The 17,177-nt window shown below is 51.4% G+C and overlaps 1 protein-coding gene across 1 annotated transcript in view; it reads right to left on the reverse strand.

Moving 5' to 3' along the window:
- Positions 1-17,177, reverse strand: part of Slit3 (slit guidance ligand 3) — a 557,919-nt gene that overhangs the window by 19,649 nt on the left and 521,093 nt on the right. The window contains exons 26-30 of the mRNA XM_074057753.1: positions 15,376-15,500; positions 10,271-10,368; positions 7,870-8,009; positions 4,742-4,835; positions 562-699 (exon numbers count right to left, since the gene is read on the reverse strand). Of these exons, the coding sequence (XP_073913854.1) occupies positions 562-699; positions 4,742-4,835; positions 7,870-8,009; positions 10,271-10,368; positions 15,376-15,500 (595 nt within the window). The remainder of the gene's footprint in view (positions 1-561; positions 700-4,741; positions 4,836-7,869; positions 8,010-10,270; positions 10,369-15,375; positions 15,501-17,177) is intronic.

Raw genomic sequence — 17,177 nt, forward strand, 5'->3', positions numbered from 1 at the left:
ACCACAGATACACAGGGGACTGTCGTGCAGTCTGAGCCCTGTCCTCCCTCAGTATCCCAGCTTCCAGGCAGGGTTAGGAGCTGGACCTGGAACACAGCTTCTTTTACACACCCAGACCTCTGGGCACCTGCCACTGCCCTTCCTCTCCCCTTTCTTCCACCAGACCTCAAATCCCCCCGTCAGACCTCAAATCCCCCCACAACCTCCATTTTCATTTTCTTTTATCTATTTTCCTGAGCTGGGGATTGAACCCAGCTCTTGGTGCGCTAAGCATTCGGGCTACCACTGAGCTACATCCCCAGCCCTGACCTTTTTCTGCCATTGGGATACAGTTTTTATTCTTCAGCCTAGAAAAACAGATTCCAGCCTATGTGGGTAGGTGGCTCCCCTGCTTCACAAGCTGGGCTCCAAGACGGAGGCTCCTTCCATGAAATGGAATTGTCCTCGCGTGGGTCATGTGAACTGGAGGCCAGTCCACCTCCTACATGGTGTTGCCCTGCTTATCTGTGGGGCTGCCTGGGCCTGGGTCTCCACCCCCTGCCATCTGCCCCTCTGCCATACCTGAAGCCCTGGGGGCAGGTGCATGTGTAGCCATTGATGGCGTCCACACACTGGGCCCCGTGGCGGCACTTGTGGGCCACGCAGTCGTCGTTGTCTGTCTCGCAGAGCTTCCCGCTGTAGCCAGGGACACAGTCACACCTGGAACACAGGTAGAGAGGGGGCTGCTTCCTCAGCGCCTGCCAGCTTCTTGTGGTGGCTCCCCACCCCCACTCTGTCACTTGCGTCCTCCCGATCTGCCAGGCCTTGCTCTGCTCAGCTTCACTATGGTCCGCAGCCTTTCTCCCTCCAGTCAAGGCCCATCTGCTTCATGTAGGGGCCAGGCTTGTCCTCAGGAGCCAGGCTGAGGAGCACGGGGTGAGTCACACAGCTTTTGGCTTGGATCTGCCACCTTCACCCAGAACTCACATCTGGTTGGGTCCTTCCTTTGTGTCAGGTGCTGAGCACCCTATCGTGGAGTCCTTTCTCTGGAGAAACCAGAGGTCAGAGAGCACCAAAGTCACTTTCCCAAGGTCTCATAGAGTGATTTACCTCCCTGTATGTCACATGCTGTTCTAAGTGTGTTGGCCACTCGTGACCTCTCAGTGTTTCAGTTTCCTCATCTTTAAATGCCATGAGTGATAAGTAACTCTGTACAAGTGAAGTGATACCCTCCATGGTGGGCACTACACATTGAATGAACAGTCAATATGACATGCAGGATGACGATAATGATGGAGAAGGTGACACGGGTGGCACAACCCCTGGTTTTGTTTTATTGCTTGCTCATGCTTTTCCCCAGAGACTCAAACAAAGAAAAGACAGGCAGACTGTTTTATCCCTTTATCAGGTGGCTCCCTCATATTTTCCAGGACAGAGGACGTGAACCATTGCCTCTCCACAGGCCCCGCACACTGATCCAGCCCTGCCCTAAGGAGCAGGGTGGCAGTAGCGCCATAACCATCTCTGCTAGCTAGGCCCCCTGAGTGCAGCCCAGAAACCTGCATCCATGGGCATCTCCATCTGGGGTAACATGAAACTGAAATACCAGTGTAGAAACAAGCCTGAGGGTGTCCAGGGGGCAGACCCCGAGAGCTGAGGCACACCCACAGTCACAGATAAGCATGGAGCTCATGGGACCGTCCACATGCTGTGAGGTCTGGGGACATCCCTGGGCCCACCAGCTGAATTCTACTGGGTAAGAGCAAAGGTAACAACCACTGTCTATCCAAGTCAGAGGAAGAGGAGGCACAGGCAGGAGGCAGAGGGCAGGCAAGAGCTCCAAGTACGTAGGTGGCCCTGCAAGGAGCCTGACTGAGGAAGAACCACAGCAGGGATGGCCCTACCTCCTGCTCGTCCTCACTCCACCTTTAGGAGTAGACAGTTGGGAGAGATTCACAGGTTGATCCTGGCATCTCTGGGGTTGGCGGCCTGAGCAGACTATGGTTTCATGAGAGGTGAGACAGTGCAGGGATGAGGAATTCCAAGGGAAACAAGTTGGAGTCTGAGGATTTGCTGGGCCTGGGTTCAAACACTGTGAAATCCACTAAGGTCTGGATCAGGTCACCTTGAAATATGTAACCTCCTGCTGCACTGGAAGCTCTGAGTTTATACATCAGAGGCCACCTTTAGCCAGTCTTTTATTTTTTTGGTTTTTGAGACAAAGTCTCGCTGTGTAGCCCAGCAGGCTTGGAACTCATGATTTTCCTGCCTCCACCTCCCAAGTGCTGAGGTTACAGGTGTGCTCCACCACATCCAGCTCAGCCAGGGTCTTTTAAAGACACTAACTGGGAATTCTGTGTGTGTGTGTGTGTGTGTGTGTGTGTGCACGCGCGTATGCGTGAGTGTGACATCCTCAGTCCACTGCAGTCCACTCCTCTGCGACTGGTAAAACTGGCCCTGGGAGGCATTTGTGTGTCTCCTGAATTCAAAAAGGTCCTTAAAAACAAACAGCTCAAGGTAATTGACCTTTTCTGAGGCTCTAATAGCTGGCTCTTATCAGGATAAGCGCCAACCTTTTAAAGCACGGAGTTCAAGGCTGCTGATGAGGTCTTTATTATGAATTAGGGAAGCTGTTCTCACTTCCAAATTAGGCAGTAGAGGCCCAGAGGCAAATATGTTTACATTCTTTTTTTTTTTTTCCTTAATTTGAGGGTCCTCTGGTCAGACACCCACATCTTGCTAAGACAGCATCTGATTGGGGGAGCCTGGGTTGGCTGGAAATTGCAGTGCTAATAAGCCTGGTGCTGCTGCTGCTGGTTTGGGGACTCACTTCCAACAGTAGCCTCCCTCCCTCCCTCCCTCCCTCCCTCCCTTTCTTCCGCCCTTCTTCCCTCCCTCCCACCTTCCTTTTCTTTTCTTTTGCAGTACTGGGGTTTGAATATAGGCTTCCTGCTAGCTAGACAAACTCTTCATCACTTGAACCACACCTCCAGCCCTTTTTTCTCTGGTTATTTTGGAGATGGGGGTCTCCATTTATGCTCAGGCTGACTTGGATTGTGATCCTCCTATTTTCTACTTCCCACAGTAGGTGGGATGACAGGTAGGCACCACATCCAGCTATTGGTTGAGATGGGGGTCTTGTGAACTTTTTGCCAGGGCTAGCCTCTAACTGTGATCCTCTAGATCCCAGCCTCCAAAGCAACTAGGATTACAAGTGTCAGCTCACCCATCCAGACTTCGCTCGCTTTCTGCCTCTAAGGGGACAAATTTCTGGGCCCAGAAATTCTTCCTTTTCTAAATGTTTTCTCAGAGTCAAACTTTCCTCCTTTAGGTCCACAGCAAGGGTCAAAACAGTACCGCAGCACTGCACACAGTGAGGACTGGCCTGGAGGGCTGGGCTGCAGATGTAGAGTGTGATTCTTAGATTCGAGGGCTCTGGGATTCTAAGAGTTTTCAAGTACAAGTTTCAGAGGCTCCACTGCTTTGAGAGTGGCCAGTGCTGAATCCCTGAGGTTCTGTGGTTTTATGGTAACACGAGCCTGGGGTTTTCCGAGGTCCTGGGTCTCCATGAAGTCCTGAGCTTTCCACTATAGGACCAGGACCTCAGACATCTAAGGCCTGAGAACTCACTGTCCTGTCCTGTAACTGAGAACGGACAGACCTGGTCCCAGGTAGACCTACAGTGTGGGCTTTGCTCCCCAGAAGCTGGAGACACCATTGGACAAAGGGTGGCTCGTGGTCTCCTTAAAGACTTGGCAATGCAGCACTGCGCTCCAGGCCTGGGAGCCTCATATCTAGGGGAGGCTCAGTAGGGCACTTCTGATGTTTGCCGAGGGCCCTTCCTGGGTCCCCAGCTGCTCTGGTCTCTGCCTGCTCCCTCCATGTGTCTCCCTGGTGCTAGAGGCTCCCTCGGGTGTTGGGCAGAGCACACTGGGGAGGAGACATTGAAAATGCATGTGGAAGACAGATTTGCGAACAGGAACAGCATTCTAGGCCATAGGACTCTGGGGTCTCCCTACTGGTTTTGAGGGGCTCAGGATCTTCAGAAGGGGCAGTGGCACAAGTGCTGTGTGAAGGGAAAAGGTCGAAAGAACCCAGGAGGGGTTTCCCAGGAGTGTCAATGGATTTTCAGGCTCAAGAACTGGGTGGTCCTCTCCTGAGGCCCCTCTCCATCTACCTCAGATTTGCTCATATGCCCCCCTAATGCTGATTGGCTGTGCTGGCTGCTATGGAGACAGTTCCACCAATGGCTGTGGCAGAGCTCCTGTCCTCCGCCTCCTCCCTTCCACAGGTGCATCTGCCGGCTACCTTGCCATAGCCACAGGAAGCAGAACACCATGGAGGCTGCACACTGGGAAGGTGACCAGATAAACCTGGGACTTTTTCTCCTATAGGATGGTCTGCTTCTTTAGTTCTGGAAAGGTGATATGCTAAGAAAGAGAGAAGGAGAAGGTGGGGAAGAGGGAGGAGGTGAAAGGAGGGGAGAGGAAAAAGGGAAACTCATTTCTCTCTGTCTCTCTGTCTCTCTCTCTCTCTCAGCAGAGACCTAGAGAGAGATGCCATAAGAGACAGAGGCAAAAACATAGGGCAATAGACATATTGAGGAAACCAGAACATGACTGATTAAGAGAGAGAAGCACATGATACCAGGAAAGGGAGGTAGTGGGAGAGAGAGACACACACCCAACTCAGAGCCTCAAACCCAGACTACTGGAGGTAGGAGTCCTCAGGGCTCCCTGCGGAACATAAAGCCAAGCCTTACCTGAACCCTTTGTCCAGGGAGATGCACTTGGCCTCATTCTGACAGAGGTTCATCTCGGGCACACAGTGGTCAATCACCTCATCGCACAGCTCCCCTGGTGGGAGTGGGGAAGACAAGTCAGGCATGAGGGGAACACTTGGGTCAGAAGGTCAGGAGATCATGGACATCAGGAGCCTGGCATTCTTCTCTTGGTACATGTATCCTTTCTCCTGTACCCCTGCCTCAGTTTCCCTAGCAGTGACACAGCACTTGTGCCACTGCACCAGCATTTGGCTGTTTTACTTGATCATTCAGGAGCTGTTACAGCTGAAACCAGTCTAGACCCTGACCTTGAGCTATGCTTATTTACTTTTGTTTTTGTTTTGTACCTATTTATTGGGCCTTCCTGTGTGGGAGGCATGGTGGCAGGTGCTGGGAACACAACAGTGACCCAGTCCTGTCTGCCCCATTGCATAGTTGGGGGGATCTACAAACAGGCAGGCAATTATCAGCCAGAGTGGTGGGTGCCACCATGGGGTGACTCTGGAAACACAGAGGGGACCCATAATCCCACCTTGGAGGTCAGAGGAGGCTTCCTGGAAAAGTGGACCAGGCTTGGTACCATGGCTCACCTGATGCAGAGAAGGAGGCCCCTGGGGTTCTTCAGGGAAGGAAATATGAAAGGAATTTGATGTTCTGCTTTTTGGATGTTCTGCCTTTGAGGTTTATAGAGATGAAAATGTCAAATGGTTTGTAAACGCCCGGAGATGGGCCTTGCCTGTCTCCTGAAAAGCTCACACCACCTGAAAATGTTTTAGGAACATAGGATAGCATGGGGAAGGCAGGATCTCATCTCCTGAGCAGTGCAGGAGTTTAAGGCCTGGCTTTCAGGTTTCATCAAACTCCATCCAGTTTAGTCAGGTGAAGAGAGAAGGCGGGGAAAATGTCTAACCATGGAGCTCTGTCCAGGGCGGGAGTGGGAGCAGGCTGTCTGGGCTCTCAGGCGAAAGGACAGAGGAGGTCCTCAGGGGTGGCTGGGCATACATAGATACAGTCCAAAGCCTGGTCTCCTTTGTGGTGGGATAAGCTGAGAGGGTGCTGAAAGGTTCCTCTCCATGTTTTACCCTCAGCTCCTCAAGGCCCCAGAGGTCACTGTGTTCACTATAAGTCTCTTCATCTTCCTTGTCCTCTGAGAGACCGGAAGAAGCAGACAAGTGTCTGTGGAGGACTTGGACATTTGGATTGGGACAGAGAAGCCATATGTTCTACTCTCAGGGATAAAGAGCAACGAATCAGATGTGCCCCTGCACATACGAGGTGGTTCCATGGGTAGGAGTCACATCTGTGTCCTCAGCTGCCCCTTCTCCATCTGCCTGCTGTGAATTCAGCTCAGCCCCTTCCTCCGGCACAGTTTGACTTTGTTGTTGTTGTTGTTTTGAGACAGGTCTCACTATGTAGCCCAGGCTGGACTGGCTACAAAGCCAATTTTGAAGCTCTCTGCTCCGTCCTTAGCTTCTGGGACTGTGGCTGTTTCTGACACCCAGCAGATTCTTCTGGTGAACAATTTAACTCTGTGTGGTGCTTCTCTTTTCTTAGGTAGACCAGAAGCCCTTGTGGCTGAGGGCATACCTCAGACATGGCATCTCCAGTGGCTAATTCAGTGCCTTGTGTATAGCAGGTGTTCTGTAAGTACTCCTGTTACTGACGCAACTCTTGCTCACACCTCTGCTCTCAGAAGATGGAGATACAGGGCATAGGGGAGACCTCCACGCACATCCTCCAGAACAGGGCAGGGCTGATAGAGTATGGTTTTCCCAGGTGGCCTTGGCATAGTCCATCAGTACCAAGGGCCTGCTTGGGGATCCCTGACTACTGGGCTGGATTGGAGAGGGATAAAGGGAGATATGTGGCTCCCTTCTCTGCAGGCCTAAGGACTGGCCGCAGATCACCACCCATATCTTCCTGCCTCCACTGCACTGCTGACATAAAGCCTGGGTCCAGTGGGGGAGGGTGTCAGAGCCTGAGTTGCACCATTCTCATTTTCTCCTTGCCTTGGGCTAATATTTCCTAAATACATTTCCTGCAAGCTAGTATCTGCAGGTTCCTGGTGGTGTTCTGGGCTGGAGAAAGAGGGAAGCCCTGAGATCAAATAAATCTGGGAACTCCTAGGTTATCAAACTCAAGTAGCGGTATTTTTCTGGTGGTACTGAGGTTTGAACTCAGGGCTTCATGCTTGTTAAGCTAGTGCTCTGCCACGCCCAAACTGCTTTCTGTAAAGCAGGAATTTTCAGAACTTCTAATATGCTAATTTGTATCACATAACTGCAAGAAAAGAGTTATTATATTCGGGGCCTCTCAAGGTTTTTTTTAAACCCAGGGTGACTTTTCCTCAAAGAATTCATGGAATTTGTGGAATTCCAGTCTAGGGTAGGCTATTTGAGGTTGATCTCATAACAAAGCAGGCTGTGTGTGCGTGCAACAACTGGTGGTATCTTGTTTCATAATTTAATAGTTGTTTAGCTGTTCTCTCGGAGGCTGTTAACATAGGAAGGGATTAACATAGGCGCTCGGATTGGGGGTGGGCCGGTAGAATGATATTCCTGGAGAATACCTCCTGTGGACCCTTCCCATATTCTCCAGCTGGGATAGGGTCCCCTCTGTGGTGCCACAACCCTTGGGCTTCCACATGATACATTCTCATTCTGTTGACCCATGTGGCTTTCTCTACTGGACCATGAACTTGCTTTTGCACCCCCCCACCCCCATCTTAGCAGAGTGTCTGGAAAATGTGGATTTCCAGAGATGCTTGGCTAGACCTGAACAAAACCCTACCACAACACAATACTTGCCTCTGTGCCAGACCTCAAATTCACCAGGTCTCCAGGGCTCCCATAACGCATGAGCCTATGGAAGAGCCTTGAGAACTGGCTTCAAAGTGGGAGGGAGCTAGGGATTGCTGGGGCTGAGGGTGTGGGTGGAAGAGACAGGCATATGGTGGTTTTGGGATTTTAGTCTCTCTCTACAGGGACAAAGGAGGTGAGGGCTCCTCCTTTTAAGGATACCATCAGGAACAAGCTGCTCTTCTAATGACACCCTCCTGACACCCTCCACCCTCCTCAAACACAAACCACGCCTCCCGAGTGCCTCACCTGTGTAGTTGGGTGGGCACACACAAGCATAGTTGTTGACTCCGTCCACACACGTGGAGTTATTTTCACAGTCGTTGTCCTCACAGTCATCTGGGTTGACCTCACACCGCTGCCCCTCAAAGCCCAGGGGGCAGGAGCAGCTTTGGGGATATGTTTGGGGAAGGGGGAGCGGGGAGTCAGGGAGGGGGCAGGTTGGAAGGGTGGAGAAGAAAGTAGGGTGGGAAATACAGTTAGTCAGGTGTCTTGTCTGCATATGGAGGGAAGTCAGTACCGCGGCCTCATGAGCCCTTTGGAGACCCTTAGGAACTGAGGTCACCTCCTCCAGGCAGCGTTCTGACGCCCTGGCACTTGCTGCTGCTTTGTCCAGGGAGGCAATTCCCATCAGCAAGGCCTCTTGACCATTCTGTTCCCCCAGCTGGAAGTGGTTTCCGGGCCATGACTTAAATTCCTGCAGCTGCCCCCAAAACGTCCTTCCTTCTGCTACTCTGTGGCATCGTAGTTTCTTTTGTAGACGAGGAGGGACAGCAAAACAAACATCCCACCTGTGGATGTTTTCACTCAGGGCAGCCTTTCTGTGTCTTTGGGGGAGCAGGCATCATGAGCAGGGTCATGGCTGTGCAGCCGGGTTTCCTGGGATTGCATTCTGGTCTGCCCCTTGCTAGCTGTGTGCCCTGGGTGCTTGTGAAGAGTCAAGGAGGTTATACAAGCAAAACACTTGGAAGGGTGCAGAGCACACAGAAAACCCCAGAGCACCATAGCAGGTGTTCTCGACAACACTACCTAGTCCGTCACCTTTTCTGAGGGTGCTTCACCCCTAACACGATTCATCGTCTGAGCCCTGTTTCTGGGGGATGAGAGGCTAGAGTGGGAGGCCCCCGGTGAACTGTGTTGTCCCTGTTGTGTTAAATCTTGTAGAGAAAATCCTCACCACCCCAGGACTGGGCATGCAAAATAAGTCAGAACAAGGGAGCCTGGGCAGAAGGGACGAGGTCATGGGCTAGGAGGTGTTGGAGGTGGGTGGGTGTGTTTGATTGATTATTAAGTGCTCTGCAAAGCTGGCTCTTTCTCTGGCCCACACGGCTAGTCAGGGGGGTTGTGCCCCATCCATGAGTGTGGCACCAGCTTCAGAGACTGCTCTGGTTTGGGATGTAGCTTAAAGAAATAAACTAAACTAGGAGACTGAATTTCTGTGCTCCAAGGAGTGAATCCTACCTCACCACTGTTTCTTTACAACCGGGAAACCATCTCACGTTTTCTACAAACGGCCAGGGACTACTTGGGTCCTTAGTCTTTGAGGAGTTTCCAACCAATGAACTGGAAATCTTTCTAAAACTTAGTTGATTGAGAACTCTTCAAAGACTAAGGATGGGTTTTTGGGAGGTACACAATCTCCTTCAGGGTCCCTGGCCTGCTGGGCAGGGCAGAGCCAACTTTCAGCTTTGGAGGTGTGTTTTTTGGCTGGGGATCAGTGTAGCTTCTCCTGGCTCCTACACTGAGTGAGCCATCGGAAGTGGGTGGTTTGGCTGGCTCCAGGCGGGAACAGGAACTCAGCCTTGAATTTCACTGTTTAGGAGTCGGGGTTGGGTGGGCTTGGCAGGAGGGCATGTGGACCAGCTGGGTTCCCGCAGAGCAGAACTGGGAGACAGACTTGATTTCTTCCACAGACCACACAACCTCTGGCCACAGTGCTCTTGATAAATAATTGTGTGCAACCTGAGCTCTCCAACATCCATGCAGAGCTCAGTATGGGGGCCTGGCCTCTACTGTGAGAGGCTGCTGCCCGGCCCACTGTGTTCCAGAGCCTTTGGGGGCCATGGCTGGGGAAAGCACATCTGAAAGCTGCTAGGGAGGCAGGAAGCAGGAAGGGCCTGAGGTTTGAGTAGAGGCCTGATGTCCTCCTAGGATGGGGATGAACAAAACTGAAATGACTTGTGTCTCCTTTGCTTCCTGTAACTAATGCCAGGGGGAAAGAGAACTGGAAGGGAGGTTGGAAGATTCAGGAACCAGTGTCAGGATATGTGACCATGCCTTGGTTTCTTCATCTGTTCAATGGGGCAGTGTCTGCCTCCTAGGTAGGGTCCTGAGGAGATCTAAATGAGTAGTCACTGGGAGCATGTCACCTCTGTTCATTAACATTTGTGACACAGGAAAAAGTGGTGGGGTTGGCAGGGGGGTGGGCTTTTCAGCCAGTACCCATCCTTCCCTGGCTTGAGTCAGCAACCACAGCCTCCTTTGGAAGCCTCCTGGCTTGGCGAGCGGAGGTTGGTACTGGACACAAATCCCTGCACTCTGGGCGAAGGATTTATCCCTTGGTGCTTCAGTTTCCTTGTGTGTAAGTTGGGATAACAGGACTTCCCTCATGGGGTACGTACAGCCTGACGTCACTCATGTGAGCTGTTACCTGAATCCATCCTTGTGGCTCTCGCTCAGGTGGCAGGTGCCTCCATGCTGACATGGATTCTGGATACAGGTGTTGATGGGCATCGCGCAGTCCTTGCCCTGAGGAGGATAGGGAGAAGAGCCTGGTGAGGGGTAGGCCTCCCATGGATGCTATGAGCCAGGAGATCTCTGGGAGCTCCCAGCATCCTCTGGGATGAAGCTGAGGAGATGGAGGGGAGAAGGGGAGGAATGTCCAGAGCCCAGGATTTTGGCTTAGCTTTACAAATTCTGGAACTCACACTCTTCTCGGTCCTCAACTGCTGGACAGGAAGGGGGCTTTGCCTGGTATCACATTGCAGCTCCACCTACTCCTGGCTGGCTCATCTTGACCCCTTGACTTTGCACAGCTCTTTAGCCTCTGATGGGTTCTTAGGAGAATTACACTTGTGGCGTCATATAAGGAAGTCTATGTTATGCAAATGCTTAGCACACAGTAGACATTCTGTACATTATAGCAGTTGGTATTAGTTTCATCCAAGTGGTAGAGTGCCTGCCTTGCAATCACAAAGCCTTGAGTTCAAACTCCAGTACCACCAAAACTAAACAAAAAACAACAAAATTCTATACCACTATTAGTTTCACCCAGATTTAAATATAGTCCACAACTTGAGTAGGGTGGACTAAGGTTGAGGTGTGACCAGCAGACCTTGTCTCCTTTTAAGTGACAACCCCCAGAGTTTTCTCCTTGATAGGTTTGGAGTGGGGCCAGGGTCGGTGTTTATTCTGCAGTTCTGTCAGGGAACCCCAGGTCGGGGGAGGCAGGGCTCCTTTGGGCCAGGCTCCTTTGGTGGGAATGTCCTATCTGAGAAGGAGCCAACTGCATGGCAGGTGGGGAGATCAGACCAGGCAGAGGGGATAGTGAGGACAGAGGCACTGAGACTGTGGACATCACCTGGTATCCCAGCGAGCAGCCCAGTTCTTCCTGGCCCTCTGGCTCCTGCTTCTCCTTTGGGCCTGGTGGACCAGAGCTGCCCCCTCATAGGGCAAGCTGTCTTATTCAGGACTTGGTAGCACGGGGTGGGGAGGTGTCTGCTGTGTCTGTCTCATCTCACATGCCAGGCAGGGGGGTCATGGGAGCCGGCACCTGCTCATCATTTGTCTGAGGAAATCTCTCCTCTTCCACTGCTGCCAGTGTCTGGGAGGGAAGGGGATCGGGGCTTCCTGCTGTGGGGTCACTGCCAACTGAGCCTGGGGCCTTGGGCCAAGACAGCCTCTGCTGTGCTGTGGACTCTCAAATGCAGGAGCCCCCGGCCGCTTTCCAGCAGCCTGAAGGCATGGACCACATCTGTCTGGTTCTTAGTGCAAGTTCACAGTCTGCACAATTAAAGGGCCAGAGGCCTCTCCTCAGAGCCGAGAGGGAGAGTGCACTTTGAGGTGCTATGTAGGCTTGTCCTGGACCCAGTGCGATAGAGGGCCCTTTCTAAGAGTCTGTGTGTAGATGGAAAGTAGCACATTTTCCATTCTAGGCCTCATGCTAAGTGTTTTATATTCATGATTGTGTTTAACATTCCCAAGGACCCGACGAGATCAGTACAAGCGCTAATACACTCATTTGTACAGACAGAGGAGGCACACTTGGAAAGGGAGGTAATAGGTCCTACATTACATAGCTGTAAGTGGAGAGGCTGCAAGTAGCGGAGTCCAAAGTTGGTGCCAGGTGTCTTTATGTCACACCATGAATTCTGCCCTTCCCTAAACCTGGGTCTGGAGCGTGTGGATTGGAGCCCAAAATCTAGGCTGATGGCCGTGTGTCTGGAGGAAATGACTAGTTCTCTCTGAGCCTTGTTTTCATTCTCTATGAAATGAGAATAATAACACAGGTCGAGTAACCCTAGTCCCCCGCAAATCCAAAATGCTCCAAAGTTTAAATGTCATAGTGCACACCTGACTTCACGTGATGGGGCTCAGTCGAATGCAGATACAGTAGAGATACTGTCTAGTATGCCAGGCTACGTGTAGAAGGTGCACAAGAAGCGCAAATGTACTTCCTGTTTAGACTCTTTAAGATTCCTCACTATCACAAACTTTCCAGAATCTGAAGTGTGAAACACTTTTGGTCCCAAGCATTTCAGATAAGGGATGCCCACTCTCACCCTGCCTGGTGGTGAGTTAACTAATGATTGGAAGTCACTTACTGCTCATGCCTGTGTGTGATGGCAGCTTTGTAAAGAACAGCAACAGTGACAATGACTGTGGTTGGAGGCAGGGGTTGATGTGGGTGATTAAAATTTTTCAGGTCTTTGGTAGGCACTAATTCAGGGGTGTATGTACAGGTTGTGGGGATGCTAGACAGACGGACTGTGGAGCACAGGACAGGAGAACCTTGAGAAGATCTACCTTGAGAGGGTCAGTCCTGGCTTGGGTCCAACTTCTCCTACAGGGTCTATAGGGTGGAGTCCTCCGAGGGAGCTGAGGATGGGGAGTGTGGCTGTGTCTCCTCCAGCCCTTTTCGCAGAAGACAGATCCTAGTGCTTGAAGACATGGTAACTGGGGCTGGAGGTGGGGAGTTCTGTCACTTCTGTGTCCTTGGGACATAATCACATTGCTAATGCCTGGCTAATTAGCACGATTCAATTCTTTTCAGCACACTTTACTCAAATCCAAGAGATCTGTGATGGTCCTCGGTCCTCCTCCACCTTCTACCTCCCACCCTGCTGTGTATGTGTGTGTCTGCACACACATTCTGGCTTTTTTTTTTTAAAGAAAGAGACTAGAAACCTCTTCCTGAGACGGGGCTGGGAGAGTCACTCGATGACCTTGCTCCTCAAACTGTGCTCCTTGGACTCCTAACAAGGGCATCCTGGGAGCTTGTTCAATGTGGTCAGTCTCAGGCCTGACCCAGGCTCCTGAATCAGAGCCTGCATTTTAATAAGATCTCCAGGCCATTCTTGCGCAGACTCAAGTTTGAGAAGCACTACTCTGAGATGCTGAACACGTGTGCGTGAAGCTGAATGGCTGAAAAAGAACTGGCCGGCAGGAATTTGCATTTCCCCAAATCTTGGATTAGTGGCAAGACGGTTCCATTTTGTGAAAAGTTCATCGAATGCTGGCACTGAGATAGGCAAACTACATAGGTGACCCCTTTCAACCTCACCACAGCCCTGAAGGTGAGCACAAGTGCTCCCATCTATAGGGGGCAAGGTGAGGCTAGAATCAGTGGCTGCAGAAGTGGCTGGGGGTATAGACTTTCTTGCAAGAGAAGGCTGGGTTTTGGTTTCAGCTCATGCACTTCCTAGGTGTGACAGCTTGGGTAAGCCCTTTCATCTTTACAAACCTTAGTTTCTTCATCTATCAAAAGAAACTTATTTCATGGGACGGTTGAAGCACTACACAAGACAGTGCACTTAAACTGCTTCGTGATGGCTGGCCTTTGTATATCAGCAGAAGCTGCTAAGCTTGTCTGTAATATTGCAACGTCTCAAGGTCTTGCAGCTAGTCAAATGAAGGTCCTTGACAGTTCACCGCGCTGTAGACTGACGATGAACCAGCAACGGCACTCCAGTCACTGACAGCCCACCTCACACCCTGGTATGAGGGACCAGCATGCAAGGGTGAAGGTCAAAGGTAGCAATGCACCAGCTTATCAAGTGCTGCATACTGTCAGGTTCTGTCCTAGTGTGCTGCCTACATTAGTGCACATTTGCTTCTTACAGCAAACCTGTGAGACAGGTAGAGAGGAGAAGGCTGAGCTGAAGTCACTGGCCACTGTCACACAGCTAGTAATGAGGAAGCTGGAATTCACACAGGTGTTTCTCTGCATAGTTCGTAGCCTCATTTCCCCACTGAGGACACACGAGGAAGTTGCAGAGGAACCACGCCTCCCGAGTAAATCACTCTCAATCTCACTTCATCTCGGCTACTGACTGTGCATGTGGGAGTGTGGACTGCACAGGTCTGTGACTTTCTGCTGGATTTGGGGCCTTGGAGATGGCTAGCTTTGGAGGGAATCCTTGGGCTGTATTGTCCCATAGGTGGCGCTCTGACACCATCTGCTAGAAGCATGAGAAAGTCACCAGGTAACTGTTCCCCAGACAGAGTCAGTCTCTCAAACTTGTCACTACACACGCACAGTGGGAATGGAGATGGGGCAGTTCCGGCCCCGTCACTCAACGTGTGCTGGCACTGGGTGGGCAGCAGGGCTGTCTTGAAACTCTTGCCACACTCAGTGCATTCTGATGGATACCCTGGAAGGCGAGGGTTGGAGGGGCCTGCAGAAGAGGACTGAGCTGCAGCTTTTCTGATGCAGGGAGGCGCTGTGACGGGCTCAGCTAGCCAGCAAACCCTCCATGGGAAGAGACTTTGGCTTGGAGTCCTAGAGCTCTGAGTGCCAGCCCCTCTCACTGGTCACAAGCCCTGCGGACAGTCTGGAGCCCAGTTCCACGTCTGTTAAACGAGAGCTAAAGAGACCTCCTTCACAGGTTTGCTGGGAGTGTCTAAAAGGAAAAGGTGGGTGGAATGCCCAGTGCAGGGCTTAGCGTGTAGTCGGTGCTCTAGTAACAGGTTCTGGATGGCGTTGAGTGGGAAGAAGGGACAGAGGGTCTCCCTGGAATCAGCCTAGATGTCTTGGGAGGACTGGGGTCTCCATCCTTTTGCTGGCTGACCTGAGCCTGTCAACGACGTGGGTGAACCTGGCAGCCCCAGGCCTTTGTATCCCCTATCTCTCATTCCTCAGCAAGCTGGAACCAGCACTATCAGGGTAGGACTTGGGGAGGGAAAGGAGGTTCTGGAAATGCATTGGAAGGGGAGTCAGGACAGTGTGTTCACCCAGAAACGCTTTAACTCTTTGGGGCGTATTTCCCCAGGTTCACAAAGAAAACACAAAGCTCACATTCCTCCTTATCTCATCATCCTTGTCAAGACTACATGGCATGAGCATGTGTGACCAGGCAGCCTTAGCCAGTTTGGAGGGGAACAGGAGTGTCATTGGCAAATGCTACTTTGGGGTGACCCGTGATGCGGAGTTATCCAGGTTGCCCTGGATGGGGCCAGCTGGCACAGGTCCCTTGCCTTGGGCCAGGACAAAGGAAGAGCCTGAGCGTGACGGTGGGGGTGGACCTCCTCCCATACCTTGTAGCCATAGGGGCAGGTGCAACGGTACGGGTCCACAGGATCCTGAGTGCACGTCCCATTGTTCTTGCACGGGCTGGAGAGGCAGGCATTGCACTTGGCTGCAATGTTGATGTCCACGGGCCCTGGGCAGGAAACCAGAGTGTTGGTGGCAGGTCTCTGAGTGGGCTTACTGTCACACCTTCCTTCCTCCCTACTCTGCTCCCTCCTCATCTCTATACCCAGAGGGCAGCTGGCTCTGTCAAGACTGCACATCCCATCTGGCTGGAGTCCCGTTAATTCAGCCATTGTCCAGTGAGTAAAAATCACAGTGGGACATCATACAGAAGCACTTCTGCAGTCAAATCAATTACTGTAATTAGCCTGATCCAATTTGGGTGCTAATCTGCAAACAATGCACCATAATTACAAACCCTCTGTGCATCTTCATATTCCAGGAAGGTCTGGACCAGCCTCTGTTTGGAAATCCACTTCACTCCCAAACATCCCTCCCTGTGGAGTAGTCTGTGCCAGGCCAAAGGCACACACAGGAAGTCCTCCCTGCAAAGTCCTAGTGTAATGATGCTCACAGGGAGGATGTGACAATGTCCTCTGAGTTACTTCACTCTCATGATGGTCTCAGCTGCCTCCTGCTTCCTTTAGCTATATGGGCTGGAAGGAGGTCATGGTTCTCATGTGGAGCTCTGTGTCTTGCTGCTGTGGCCTGCCTTGACCATGAGCACAGGACTTACAGGCCCTACTTAATGCAAGGACTTTAAATGATCCTGGGGCCAACAGTGCTCACCCTGGAGATGGGTTGAGATGAACCCCAGCGAGTGACTCTGTGTGTGTGTGTGTGTGTGTGTGTGTGTGTGTGTGTGTGTGTGTGTGAGCAGAAGGGCCTGACTGAAAGCTTACACCAGCAGGTTCAACTTGGGCTTCCCACTGTAACAGGGATGGGACAGGGGAATAGGAAAGTGCAGTTTGATCAAGAGAGGATGGAGACAGACCAGATAAACTGTCACAAAAATCCTGCCTAGGACCCACCCCCTTCAAGAGACATCTCGTTGGGAATGCCCTTGGAATCCCTTTTCGTGGTTAAGTCAATAGTGAGTACATTATAATTAAAGAAGGGAAACTAGTGCATGTGCTGAGGGTTGGGCAACATGTCCTCAGATGACCTTTTGAGACACCCTAGTACTTAAAGCTTCATACATGTGATCTGCATCTCATGCATGTCATTACAACAGAATGCATCATGGGTAAGGACATGTACAGTCAAAATTAAATTATGTAACATCCTCCTGTCAATCACCCTAACCCCTCTTGCAAAGACCGCCCTATTGTTCCCACCATTTGCCCTGACAACCTGTAAGTTGCCCTTTGAACAAAGATTGGGGCTTCTGTACCACCTGGCCAGAGCCCACTGCTCTGTCTTGCAGTGTTTCCTCCTGTTTATACTTCTCTTTTTCTCTCAATAAAATTGTACTATTGCTTACAATCTGTGTGTCTGTCCAATGCTTTGTTCCGAGACACAGGACCTGAGATCTTCTCTACCAGGGTCATCTGACATCACCCACTGGTAACAGGGACACCATTTGTTCTGGGTCACAGAACTTTAAGTGTTAAAGCCAGGAAGGTCTCTGACAAGGCAGGATGAGTTGGTCACCGTATGCTACAACAAACTGACGTCCAGGCTTACCCCAGACCAACTTAATTACAACCTGGCGTGGGATCCAGGCAGCAGTCATTTTCCAAGCTCCTCGTGTGATCTTGGCATGTATGGCTGTGACTGAGAACCACTATTCTAGAGCCATTTGGGT

The sequence above is a fragment of the Castor canadensis genome, chromosome 16 (assembly GCF_047511655.1).
Source record: "Castor canadensis chromosome 16, mCasCan1.hap1v2, whole genome shotgun sequence".
NCBI lineage: Eukaryota > Metazoa > Chordata > Mammalia > Rodentia > Castoridae > Castor > Castor canadensis.